This window comes from Onychomys torridus, chromosome 22, assembly GCF_903995425.1.
Source record: "Onychomys torridus chromosome 22, mOncTor1.1, whole genome shotgun sequence".
NCBI lineage: Eukaryota > Metazoa > Chordata > Mammalia > Rodentia > Cricetidae > Onychomys > Onychomys torridus.
The window spans coordinates 27,560,455-27,573,632 of NC_050464.1; the positions used below are offsets into that span (position 1 = coordinate 27,560,455).

A 13,178-nucleotide genomic window follows, 5' to 3' on the forward strand; every position below is an offset into this window, starting at 1 on the left:
GACCATGTCTCACCTCTTCTTGTTTTAAACGAAGCTTCCTTCATGACTACGACCACAGTGGTCACCTTGCAATCCTGGAAAAGCCAAGAGACTGAGAGAGATATCCACCGGGTCCTCATTTGGTGGAGTACTTGCCTAGCTTGCACAGGCCCTGAATTCTGTCCTTAGTGCCACAAAAAAACTAAGCGTAGAGGCAGGAGGATCAGGAATTCACGATTGCCCTCAGCTATATAGAAGCCAGCCTGAGCTACATGAGACCCGTGTCAAACACACACAGCTAGCCATGGCCTGACTCCTTTAAAGCTTTTGTGTCCTGGCAGCCAACGTGCCTGGGATCTAACAGGACATCATTTAGCAAGGACTTGAGATTGGCAACTGTACTGGCCCGTCCTACATCAGCCTGTAGGATGAGAGTCAAGCCCGGAACTCTAGTGTGGCTCCACTTCGGAGAAGGCTGGCTAAAAATAAACCTGGGGTCTGAAGACAGAACATTTACTGTGACTTTGACAGAGTGGCTGACAGAGGCACCGTGAACAGTAGCCATCCATCACAGACCTCTGCCTTCCATGTGGGGAGCTGGGGCACCAGGCTGGAAAAGGACAGGCCGGTGGGAAAAGAGGGGACTGGCTGCCTAGCCAGAACTCCCAAGCTCAACAATACACCATGGGGCACCCCGGTCAGTCCCCAGGTTGCTGTCATGACATCAAAGTCAAGCAGAGGTACTGACCTCCAAATTCAATTTGCAAGATCAACCGCGCAGGAAGGCAGGCCTAAAAGAATTGTCACACCCCAGTCCCTGCTGAGCCAGAATAAGAAAACAATGAATTATGGCAAACCGACTTTGCAAGAACCCGGATTCCCACAGAGGTGAGCGAGGCACAGCTGGGTAATTTGGCTCAGTGGTTAAGGGCATGGGTTGCTCCTGCAGAAGTTCCCAAGTTCAGTTCCCAGCACCCACATGGTGGCTCACAACCATCCTGAATGCCAGTGCCAAGGGATTTGATGCCCTCTTCTGGCCTCCACGGGTACTACATGCATGTGATGCATAGACATAATGCAAGCAAAGCATTCATACACATAAAAATAAGTCTCTTTTTAAAACGGGCTTGCATATAACTCAGTGGTATAGCACTGGCCTAGCACACAATGCCCCAAGTTCCATCCCCTATACCATCAAAATAAAGAAATAAAACAGGAAAGGGGAATAAAAAGAAAAGGTCCACAGACACATCTGTGGTAGAACATCAAACTGTGTAGGTCCCTAGAAATCACGCAGGAAGACTGACTCAGGAGTCCCCACCTCCACAGTGGCCCATCCTCCCCTGGGAACCTGTGGCAGCAAATGTGACATGTGGGGTTGGGAGATCAGATGCTCACTAGCAGATAGTGAAGGGGAGAGAACCAGTGACCACAGGGATGGCCAGGGCCACGAGGCTAAAACAGTTAGGGGCTAAGGCCCATCAAGGCTTTAGAGATGGCAGAGAGGTGCTGGCCAAGAAAGGAGACACCCCTAATAACAAGACCAGGCCGGGAAGGGGGCTCTTCTAGAACCTCCAGCAGCCAGCCCTGTGCACATCGATGGGGCCACCTCAGGCTCTAAGCTCTCAACTGGAGCTTCAATCCCCTGTTGCAATGACCCATGGGAAACTGCAAAAGGTCCTCTCAGTGCTCAGGTCCCCAAGCTTGGGGCTCAGGCAGCCTGACCTTCCAGGAAAGCCATCATTCTGCTGACAGAGGCACACGAGGCCAGGCCTCCATCACTTACCTCTTCCCGCAGGAACACAGGAAAGGCTTGGTAGGAACAAGCCAGATGATCCCACCAGGCAGCAGGTAAGACAGCCTCACCAGGAATGACAGGGCACAGTCCACAGAGGGGCTGGGTTCTCTCTCCTGCATCCTGGAGATCAGTACTGCCACCTACTCTCTGTGGTAGGAAGGCTACGCAGGGCTGAGCTGGGATCTGTAGCTAGCTGGTACAATACAGGTAAACTCCGGTGATAAAACTGGTCTGCCATCCAGACACCCACCAGCCCTGGCTGGCAGGGAGGCCTAGGGTGTGAGGAGGCCTAGACACTGACCTAACGCACACTGGGACCATTGCTAAACACCAGGAGTGCACGAAACACCATTATACAACTGTACAGGGCCACAGGACTCCTGGGCCCAGCACTGAGCTGACACTGGTCCAGCCAGCCACACATGGATGTCCAACCACCTCAGAGAAACACAAGTATACTGCGCGTGTACAGGTGTGCATAGCACAAGTTTATTCCATAAAAGTCTTCATAGCACTTTTCCCTTATAGACTTAAAATCCAGAATATTTTCAAAAGGTTTTACATTGTGCTCAGTTTAAAAAAAAAAATACAAAATCACCAGGATTTGCGACACACTCCACACTAGATGAGAAGCACCGTCGTCGAGTCCTGAGGACCAAAGCCCACAACTCCATTTACGAGTGCAGAGGACAGTCACAACAGAGAGCCCAGGAACTATTCAGAGAGAGCATGAGGCCATTTCCCTTTGAGGCCAGGCATCTCCGTCCCTGAAGGGCTCCGGGATCCTAGCACGCACCTAAGTGGTGGCACGGGGTAGACACCCAGGAATTCAAGTGCCCCCAGACACCAGATCCTCAACTAACTTTAAAACATTAGACCCGTTCAAACACTGTGCTGTTAAGACCCAGAGATGGGCAAGGATACTTGCCAGCAGAGGGAACTTGCCACAGCACAGCAAGCTCTTGGCTGGCTGGAGTGTCCCTCACAATTCCCTAGAATGGTGTTCTGGCCATGGCAGAGAGTATGTGAGCCGTCAGCCCAGGGGTCCTGAGAGCCAGCTGCATGGTGACAGGCACATTGGGTCAGGAACCCTGGCTTCAGCCAGCTCTTGAGAGGTCGGTACAGCTGAGGAAGCCAGGCCAGTTCAAGACAGGGAATGTAGGGTATGACTTCACCTTCATAGAGCGAGATGGGACAGTGGGCTCAAGAGGATGAAGGCCACATCGCTCGCTCCTCCAGTGTGCCGTCACCAAACGCCACCAGCTCCACACCTGCAAGGCTGTGTGCCAACCTATAGCAGCAGTGCCGAGTCAAGCCTCAATGTGCCCTTCTGGTCTCGGAAGGCCAGGCACATCCTGAAGCATAGGAGAGCTGGTCCCCACCAGTGACTCTGAAACAGGAATGCTATTTCCGAGCCCACGGAATGTGCAGTGCCCAGGGCCATCTGGAGCAGCTGCTGTCTCTAAAGTCTCCCTAAGTTCCATCACATGCACAGCTGGAGAGCATGAGAGCCATTGGCTCAGAAGTCCTGCAGCTCGGGGATGTTCCGGTACAGGTCCAGGGTCTCAGGGTTGGAAAAGGCCCCCCGGTGCTCCACGGCCCTTCCAGCCATCACCTGCTTCACAGCCACCTCCACTTTCTTGCCATTGAGCGTGTACTGTGGGAAGAGGCAGGAGACAAACAGAGCAGTGTTTAAACCAGAGGTGACACGGGACAGCCTCACCTCAGGTTTCTACCCACATTTGCTTCCCAAAAGACCCGTAAGACCAGATACACAGTGGCTTCAAACACATGCCACAGCACCTGCAGACACCTGAGGGCACCTGCTGGAAAGGATGTCAGAGGCAGCGCTGACACCATCTGTGTCAAGATCACATGAGCGTGTGGGCGTCTCCAACGCTGGGCACCACACCAGACCCACACCTAGGAGCTCTGGAGCGGGCAGCCAGGTGCCACACGGCCCTTGTCCAGAGTGACACCACACCTGTCTCAGGTGTCACCTCCTGACAGGTCTCTCCTGTCCCTGTGCGTTCTTCAGATGTTAGGCAGTTGTAAAGACAGACCTGTCCCTGCCCAGAAGGCTGTCAGGAGGGCCAGGCTACTCACATACTCACACACTGATTCACTCGCTCACATTCATACTGACTCACTCACTCACACTCACATACACACTCTCTCACTCACTGACTCACTCACTCATTTACTCACACATTGATTCCATTAACTCACACTCACACAGATTTACTCAGACTCACTCACACTCACACACTCACTCACACATTCACATACTCACACACTTGCTTATTCACACACTAATTCACTGACACTCACTGACACATACTCACATACTGACTCACACTTGCTTACATAGATTCACACACACACACACACACACACACACACACACACACACACTCACTCGCAGACTCACATTCACACTCACTCACAAGAACTCATTCTTACAGTGTCTACCTCAGGCTCTTCCTCCCCACCCCTGGGTGACTATGAAGACACAGTCAAAACCTCCCCAGGCAGAGCACAGACCACCCAAGGTGTTCTTGGTCAAGTCAGTGGCTTGACTACGCCCAGCGTGCTCCAGGAAGTCTCGCCCAGCTCAGGCCAGCTGAGTTCATCTCCAGCTCTGCACAAGCTCCGTCTGCACAGGGAGGCTCCAGGTCAGAAGCCCAGGGTCCCCCCATCATCAAATGAGCAGCAGCATCCTACAGGCATGGAATGGCAGCCTCACAGCAAGTATGGATAACTGCACCCCACACACACTTTGCACACATGTGCACATGTTTGCACATGCATGCCCCTATTCCACACTCCAAATGTGACTGAGTCAGAATAGCGAGCCCCTTCCCCAGGCTCCACAACCCGCCCCCCAACACACACCCCTGCAGCTCCCTTCCGAGTTCCCATTCCTACAGCTGTCTGCAGGGCATACTCAGGCCATCAGCCCCAATATGGCATCCCACAGAAGCTGCTGGAAATGCTGTCATGAGGGAGAAGATGGTTGCTAGGCAACGTGGTACCCATATAGAAGTAAGAGCAAGCTGCAGTCACCCCAGCTCTCAGAGGCCCAGGTCAAAGACAACGTACTGGAATGCCTCGAGTCTCCAGGATGAGGCTGGGCACATGACGAGCAGACAGGCCAAGGCGGATGGCATCACGGATGCGCTTCACGAGGTCAGGCTGGAAAGTGTGCCCAGATGCCATCTTCAGAAACAGGACCACCCGCTCCTCGCCATCTCTGTTGTACTGGGGGACACACAGGCTGTCCTCCACCTCGTCAAAGGCTTCCACTGTGGAGGCAGAAAGGAAACAGCCTCACAGTAAGCTCTCAACAGGCCACCTCACCCATGTCACAGACCTGCCACTACCTGGGGCTCAGATCTCAACAGCAAGCCAAAGGAGGCCACCTCCTCCAAAAGGGTGGCTTTGGGGCCTGCACTAGGACCAAGTGCCTAGACTAGAAGCTTTGATGTATCTGGTGTCCTACACCGTGCTGTGTGACCTTCAGCATTCACACACCCTCTCTGTGCCTGTTTCCTTCCCCAGAAAGCAGAGATAAGATGAACCAATGCTCTAAAGATGTAAACCTGAAGGAAGGCCAAGTGACCTTAACCCTTTCTGAGGTTTTAGGAGGTACCACAGTGTGGCCATTAGAGAAGATGTCTGCATGGAGATCCACCCTCACCCCACTACACAGATGTCCACCCTCACCATCTCTTTGAAAATCAGGGTTCTGGTGCCTGTGGGACCACCCTGGACCCCAGTGAGAGTAGCAGGAGACATGCACGAACCAATGTTGTAGATCTCCGAGCTGCCGAAGCGTACTCCGTTGGGGTTGAGGGTGCCATCACTGCAGAGGCAAGAGGCACATGGCTACAGCATGTGGCGACGCCCCATCCCTCTTGGCCCATCAGTACGGCTCCTCCCCTAGCTCCCAGCTGCCACCTGCTGTCCTCTCCTCCCCCATGCAGAGAGGGGCACCTCACCTCCGGCCCAGCATGACAATGCCTCCCGTCTTAGGGTTGATCCTGCAGTAATCACCGTGTGCCCAGACACCTGCAAGAAAGGCACAACCGATTATTGGTCACGCTAAAGGATGGACTGGGATACACCCAGACAGACCCCTGAGGCGCGGACAGACAGGAAGGGATGCTGGCCACAGAGTCCCTAAGTCCGGGAACACGCAGTGTGTAGCTGAGCACAGAGGCCAGAGAGGGTGAGACAGTGAACTACATGCATCAGACATGGCAGCACACGCCTATAATCTCAGCACATGTGATTGCACACATGTAGTTTATACAAGGCCAACAACCCCAGAGGTAATGGAGGATGTTAGCAGCGTCCCTCCACCAAGACCTCGAGGCTACTTGTTCTGAGCAAGGCAGGGCCATGGGTCCTCTACAGGGGAGCCTGACAAGGTACACTGCAGGCATTAGTGTGTACGGGTGGTGTGGATGGCGCGTCTGGCGTAAGTCAGCCTGCTGCATAGCATCACCCTCCACTGTCTCCAGACCTCCCTCCAACTGCCACTTCCATTGGAAGCAACAGACAAGCCCGCAGCCCGCAGCCCTCTACCCCGTGACTCATGGGCTCTCAACACAGTGCTGGTGGCTGGAGGCTTTCAAGGTAGAGGTAGGGGAGGGTCAACTGAACCCAGTTACAGATCCTAGGTGGTTTTCAAGTGGACACTGATGAGATGCTGAGACCCACCAGGAGCTGTAGAAGCCAAGCCCAGGCAGGCAAGGCCTGGCGCCAGCCTGCCCGCCCCACCTACCCGGGAATTTGGAGAAGTAAGCCTTCCTGTACTTGCTGCCATTCTCGTCGTTCCAGAAGTGCGTGGGCTGGCAGGGGATGGGCTTGGTGCACACCAGCTCGCCACTCTCTCCCCAGACGGCCTTCCCTGGCATACGGGGAGAAGACTGAGCCTGGAATACCCATGACCACACTCTGGCATACACTCCCTTCCTTATGCCTCTACTTGGGACACAACTTTGCTGTGTGCAGGCAAAAGCCCCCGACCCCGCATGTGCACCATGGCCTCCCCCAAAAAATCCACATACAGCCCGATACCCACCACCCACTGCCCTCAAGGCACTCCATCTCTTATATTTTTGGTTGTGAGCCTAGCCTTTAACGGCTGAGCCATCTCTCCAGCCCAAGGCACTCCATCTCAACACCTACTTCTCTGAAGCTGAGGTCAGGAAGCCTATGAGTGCAATAAATACCCCACCCACGGGAAAGGGCAGTGTTCCCCATGGGAGAGCGGTCACGCCCCTCTTAGGGAGATGAAGGATCATCACAAACAAGGGACACATCTATGTACATGTTTCTCCCTCCTCACATCCCAGAAGCGCCAGGAAGCCATTCACCTTCCTCATCCCAGGCTTCCACAGCCATGCCAAGGTTCCGGGCTTGAATCTCACCCTTGTACACAGGGACAGACGAGTTCTGACCCATGAAACAGGAGATGATGTCAGTGCCACCTGCAAGCCATAGCAGAGGACAGGTGACCCTCAGGGAGAGACTGGACCCAGCTCTGTATCTGCCCTGGAGTGCATCTGGTGACATCCTCTCTGACTGAGCCTCAGGACTCAGAGCAAATGCTCTCAGCTGGTCACACACACACGGCAGCCCCAGACTTAAGAGGGATGAATGTGAGCCTGAGGACACTCACATACCACACACCTCCCCACATGCACACATGCACACTCTACCCACCTCAAACATGCACATATGCACACTCTACACACCTCACACAGACATTCACCACACTGCACCCGGACACACACTGTAACACACACAGCAAAGTCAGCGGGAACGCAGTGGGGTTGTGGGTCTCAGCCCGGAGTCCAGAGGAGGTGCATGGAGTCCACATAGACACCCTGATCCTCACACTAGGCATCTAGATGCCCCACACCATGCTGTCAGGATGAGCACCTCCACCTGCAGGTACAGGCAGGTGTGGGAAGGGCTGAGTCACATGATTGTGCCTTCTGTGCCGGCGGAAGGGAAGGCTCGGCCAGAGACTCTGTGTAGCTGCTTCTCCCCAGCAGACACCTCTGCATCTCTGTCTCCTTTATGTCCACCCTCGGGTCCCATGTTCCCCGCCGCTGCCACCAAGGTTTGCTTCAGGCTCACCAAAGGAATGGGGAAGGGGCCTCACCAAGAAGACGGGGCCAGGTCCTGGCTAAGAGACACCCAGGCAGCACCCAGGACATCCCAGAGACTGAGCCAAGGTGAGCAGGATGCACTGTGCTCCTGGGAAGAAACGGACCAGAGGACATGAGGTGCTAGAGAGGCTGGACGATAATGGGGCTGAGGAGGAGGCCAGGAGGCCCATCCATAATCACAAGAGCATTGAAAGAAATTCGGAGACAAATCTAGCCGGCTCTGAAGGTGCTCAGACCTTCAGACAGAACCAAAAGAAACAGAGCAGCAGCAGGGGCAGAGGGGACGGCACCATGATGCTCTTGCTACAAGAGGCAAATTTATAGAGAAAAGAGATGTACATGAGCTACAGATTCCTATGGACTGAGGTAGCATGACCTGTCAGAGACACTGCTGAAGGGGAAGTGTGATGCACCTGCAATCATGTCCCGGGGAGCCCTCACACACATGCCCACATGCATATGTATGTTCATACCCTTACATACATGTTCTCGTACTGATACACCAAACACTCACTCATACAGAGAACACTGAACTCGGGGTGTGTGTGTGTGTGTGTGTGTGTGTGTGTGTGTGTGTGTGTGTGTGTGAGAGAGAGAGAGAGAGAGAGAGAGAGAGAGAGAGAGAGAGAGAGAGAATTGTGGTTTGAAATAAAATGGCCCCCAAAGTGAGTGGCACTATTAGGTGTGGCCTTGTTGGAGGAAGTGTGTCACTGGGGACCAGCTTTGAGGCCTCCGAAGTTCAAGTTACTCCCAGTGTTGCAATCCACTTCCTGCCCCCTGCATACCAGGATAGAGCCAGCACCACATCTGCCTGCACACCGCCATGATGATAATGGACTGAACCTCTGAAACCATAAGCGAGCCACCACAATTAAATGCTTTTTCTATAAGAGTTGCCGTGGTCATGGTATCTCTTCACAGCAATGGAAACCCTAACTAAGACAGAAGTTGGTACCAGGGACTCAGGTACTGCTGTGATAGTCCTGACCATGCTTTTGTTTGAAGGAATACGGACCTTGGGACTGTGGATTAGAAAAGCAGTGGAATGCTGTAAGTGGGCTATGGGCCATCCAAGTAGGAGCCTGGAAGACAGTGGTGCTGAATTTGATTTGAGGAACTGTGGGGGCCTGGCTCAAGAGGTTTCAGAAGAAAAGAATATTAATATGTAGCCTAGAGATCATTTTTATGATATTTTGGTGAAGAATGTAACTGCCTTTAGCCCTTGTCCCAAGAGTCTGCCTGAGGCTGAAGAGTTTTAGATTAATTCCATTGGCAGAGGAAATCTCCAAACAGCCTAGTACAGACTCTTATAAAGCAGATCTCATACTTCTAACATATAATGGCACAGGATATACATTACCATTACCATTACATTACCATTCCAAAACTCTGCATCTCATGTCTGATGTAAAGTACATGGTTACTAGTGTTCATACTTATGAAGATTTATAACGAAAAGGAGCAAGCTGAGCAAATAAAAATAAACATGTACAGATTGAGAAAAGGGCACCAGGAACCTAAATCCTGTGTTCAAAGAGAGAAACAGATTAGGAAATGGAATAAAGGGAGTGCTGACCTCAGGGCAAGATCCCACCCAGCTAAGTTTCCAACTTGTGAAAAGGAATTAAAGCAAAGCTTAGATAGAGCCAGGTGTGGTGGCGCACGCCTCTAATCCCAGCACTGGGAAGGCAGAGGGCTGTGGATCTCTGAGTTTGCGGCCAGCCTGGTCTCCAGAGCGACTTTCAGGATAGTCAAGCTTAGGCAGTGAAGGACAGAAAGCGGGTGAAGATGTAATTGAATGAGGGGCCATGTACCAGCCCCAGCAAGCAGCAGAACTTGGCAGCTTTGGCCTCATGGTTCTGGTTTTGGAGTTTAGGATAGAAGAAAGGGATTGTGGAATTTGCCTCCACACCTAAGGAAAGCCACTGAGGCCAGGCATGTGTCACATTGTGTCTCTGAATGGAGGCTTAGAAGAGGCTACTTCATGAAACTATGAAGGTGAAGCCTGGATTGCCTTGGAGACCCCAAGATGTTGGAGATGCCAGAGCCATGGGCTACCTGCCAAGGAGGGCTGTTAACAGGGAGTGGAAACAGCCCAAGAAAGAAAAGAGTGCTGCAGTCAACAAAGCTGGAAGGAGCTGGAGATCCGAAGAGCACTTTACATCAGACATGAGATGCAGAGTTTTGGAATGGTAATGTATATCCTGTGCCATTATATGTTAGAAGTATGAGATCTGCTTTATGGTTTTGATTTTACAGGGATTACAATTAAGAGATTGTATGAATCTCAGAAGAGATTTTGAACTTTAGACTTTTAAATAAGTTTGAGACTGTTACAGACTATGGGGACTTTTGAAGTTGGATTGAATGCATTTTTGCATTATGATATGGCTACAAGTCTTTGGGGGCCATAGGGTGGAATGTGGTAGTTTAAAGAAAATGGCCCCCTAAAAGAGTGGTACTATTAGGAGATGTGGTCTTGTTGAAGAAAGTGTGTCACTGTGGAGACAGGCTTTGAGGTCTCATCTATGCTCAAGTCACACCCAGTGAGTCAGTCTACTTCCTGTTGCCTGCATATTAACATGCAGCAGCTTCTTTTCCAGCACCATGGCTGCCCGCATGCCACCATGCTCCCCACCATGATGATAAAGGACTGAACCTCTGAAAATGAAAGCCACCCCAATTAAGTGTTTTCTTTTATAACAGCTGACATGCTCATGATGTCTCTTCACAGCAACAGAAACTCTGACTAAGACAGACAGCCCAAGGATGCCAGAAGAAGGATCTGGAACTTGAGGTATAGGTGGTTAAAGCCGCTCAACATGGGTGCTGGGAACCGAACTCGGGTCCTCTTCAAGAACAGCAAGTTCTCTTTAATCCTACAACCTGCTGTCACTCACCACACGGCTGTTGTGATGCACCTAACTTCGGCACCCATCCATGGCTTCCAAGGGCCACCCCACACTCCCCTTCCCGTTCCTCCTGCAGCCACTGCTTTGGGCCTACCTGAGATGGAGCCGAGGAGCACACTGCTCTTGACGCATCTGTACACATACTCGTAGCTCTGGGCTTTCAGTGGTGAACCAGTGGACAGGATCGTGTGGAGTGTGTGGAGGTTGTGAGTTTCCACTGGGGATAAAAATGACCAGAGGTTAAGGCAAGCCCGCTGCCTTCAGCCACGCTCACATGCAGGACACAGCCAGAATGGATGTCAGTTCCTAGGAACATGGACTGAGGGGCCGCTCACCTGGCTTCATGTCCTTCTCCTCCAACACGGACAGCCACTTGGCTCCCGTTCCCAGGATGGTGATACTACGACACGGGTGGGGAAAAAAAAGCATCTTCAGGCCTCCTGCAGATCCCCCAAAGCTTCCAAACATCACTAACAGACTTCAGCCCCAGCCTCCCGCCTCCCATCACCAGCCTGGTCCAGCGGGGATCCACATGGAACAGACAGGCGCCTGGCACAAGCAGAGGCTGATGACAAGGAGAAGTGAGCAACTCCCTCCAGGGGACGAAAAGCCACTCACAGTGGGGACTCCCATGCAGGGCTGTCTTACTGCAGATGGGTGACTGACTGCCCTGTATCCCAAGATAGAGAGTGCAGATATCTGGCCCCATCTTTAACCAAAATCTCTCTCCCTGGCCTCACTTTAATAAGAAAAACCAGCCCTAGAGGGCCTGGTCTGAGCTTGGGAGTGAATGACCCTGGGGAGTTAGAGCTGGTGGCGCCCTCTGCTGTTGATCAGAAGCTGGGACCACAACCTAAGAACTCGCTCCTAGTTTATGGACATGAGTGAAAAGCCCTGAGGTCCCAAGGATGCCGCCAGCAAAAAACAAGAGCTAACCCCACTCCTTTGGCCTCTCAAAGTTCCCTCCCAGCCTGAGGACTGGTCCTCACTCCACAAGCAAAAGGCCAAGGGTGGGATCTGTCTTGTCTTTCATCCCCTCTGTTTCCAGCACCCTCCACACCCTCCCAAGCAGAAAGACAGAGAACTCTGGGAAAGAAATGGGGGTGTTAGCTCTGTGTGAAGCTGAGCCTCCCCCAGCAAGTCAACAATCCTGACAGCTTGGGTCAACCAAGCAGGACCCAGGGTACCTACCCTATCCTGTCCACAAGGTCCCACAACACGTTGGGTGTCGGGACCAGCGGGGAGCCATCGTACAGGACCAAGGATGCTCCTGTGGCCAGGGCTGACACCATCCAGTTCCACATCATCCAGCCGACCTGCCGCAAACAGGGAGACCAGGTCAGCCAGGCAGAAGTGGGGGCCTGGAACCCTGGCACCGAGGACAGTGAGGAAAGCCTGGAGGATTGCAAGTTTGGGGCCAGCCTTCACTACACTGTGAAACCCAATCTAAAAGAAACAAATGAACAAAAATGTTCTAAAAGGAAATGACCCACGCAGGCTCACTGACTACTCCTACTACTACCCGGGGAAATCTGGGCAGATCTGAACAAAACACAAAGCGGGGAAGAATCCCAGCAGGAATCTCCAACCTGGAGGGAAAAGGGGGTGCCCAAGCTCCCCTACATGGAACAGAGGGAAGCCTGGGCAGACATGCTGGGTATCTGAGTGTGACCCAGCACCCTAGGGTCAGTACTGGGAGGTGGGGACATGCAGCTGGTGAGGAAGTTCCCAGAAAGCAGGGAGTGATGGTGCATGCCTGTAATCCCAGATCTGGGAGGCTGCAGCAGGAGGTCAGGGGTTCAAAGCCAGCCTGGTCTACAGAGCTAAGCTCCATCTAGCCTGGACAACTCAGCTAGATGCTATCTCAAAATGAAAAAAAAATAAAGGACTAACTAGGGATGTTGTTGGTAGAGTACTTGCCTAGCATGCTTGAGGACCTGGGTTCAGTCCCAGGCACTGAAAAAAGAAACATGAGCCAGTACAGATGTACTACCCCAAGAAACACTGCTAGGTGCTCTGAAACCTCTCCAGACTGGACAGGAACACCCCAACTCCCAACTCAAGCTCTGGGTTAGTGCCAGCACCCCACGCTGCTGTAGGCTATGTGGCATCCACCTGCCATCCCTTGTACCCGCCCCAGCCCCAGGAGGGGCAGCAGAGAGCCCCGGGAGGGGCAGCAGAGAGCCCCGGGACGACGCACCGTGGTATAGTAGAGCAGAATGTCACTGCTTGTCATGTTGCCGTGAAGCACATGCTCCTTCAGGTGCTGGATGAGGGTGCCCTGCGGGAGGGAGGGAGAGAGGG

General features: G+C 52.7%; 1 protein-coding gene across 1 annotated transcript in view; it reads right to left on the reverse strand.

The window, feature by feature from the left end:
- Window positions 1-2,244: 2,244 nt before the first annotated feature.
- Aacs (acetoacetyl-CoA synthetase) overlaps window positions 2,245-13,178 on the reverse strand; it is a 38,366-nt gene continuing 27,432 nt past the window's right edge. The window contains exons 9-18 of the mRNA XM_036172234.1: window positions 13,075-13,155; window positions 12,066-12,190; window positions 11,210-11,274; window positions 10,969-11,091; window positions 7,162-7,275; window positions 6,567-6,692; window positions 5,779-5,848; window positions 5,584-5,642; window positions 4,880-5,082; window positions 2,245-3,434 (exon numbers count right to left, since the gene is read on the reverse strand). Coding sequence (XP_036028127.1) covers window positions 3,297-3,434; window positions 4,880-5,082; window positions 5,584-5,642; window positions 5,779-5,848; window positions 6,567-6,692; window positions 7,162-7,275; window positions 10,969-11,091; window positions 11,210-11,274; window positions 12,066-12,190; window positions 13,075-13,155 — 1,104 coding nt within the window. The 3' untranslated portion in view covers window positions 2,245-3,296. The remainder of the gene's footprint in view (window positions 3,435-4,879; window positions 5,083-5,583; window positions 5,643-5,778; window positions 5,849-6,566; window positions 6,693-7,161; window positions 7,276-10,968; window positions 11,092-11,209; window positions 11,275-12,065; window positions 12,191-13,074; window positions 13,156-13,178) is intronic.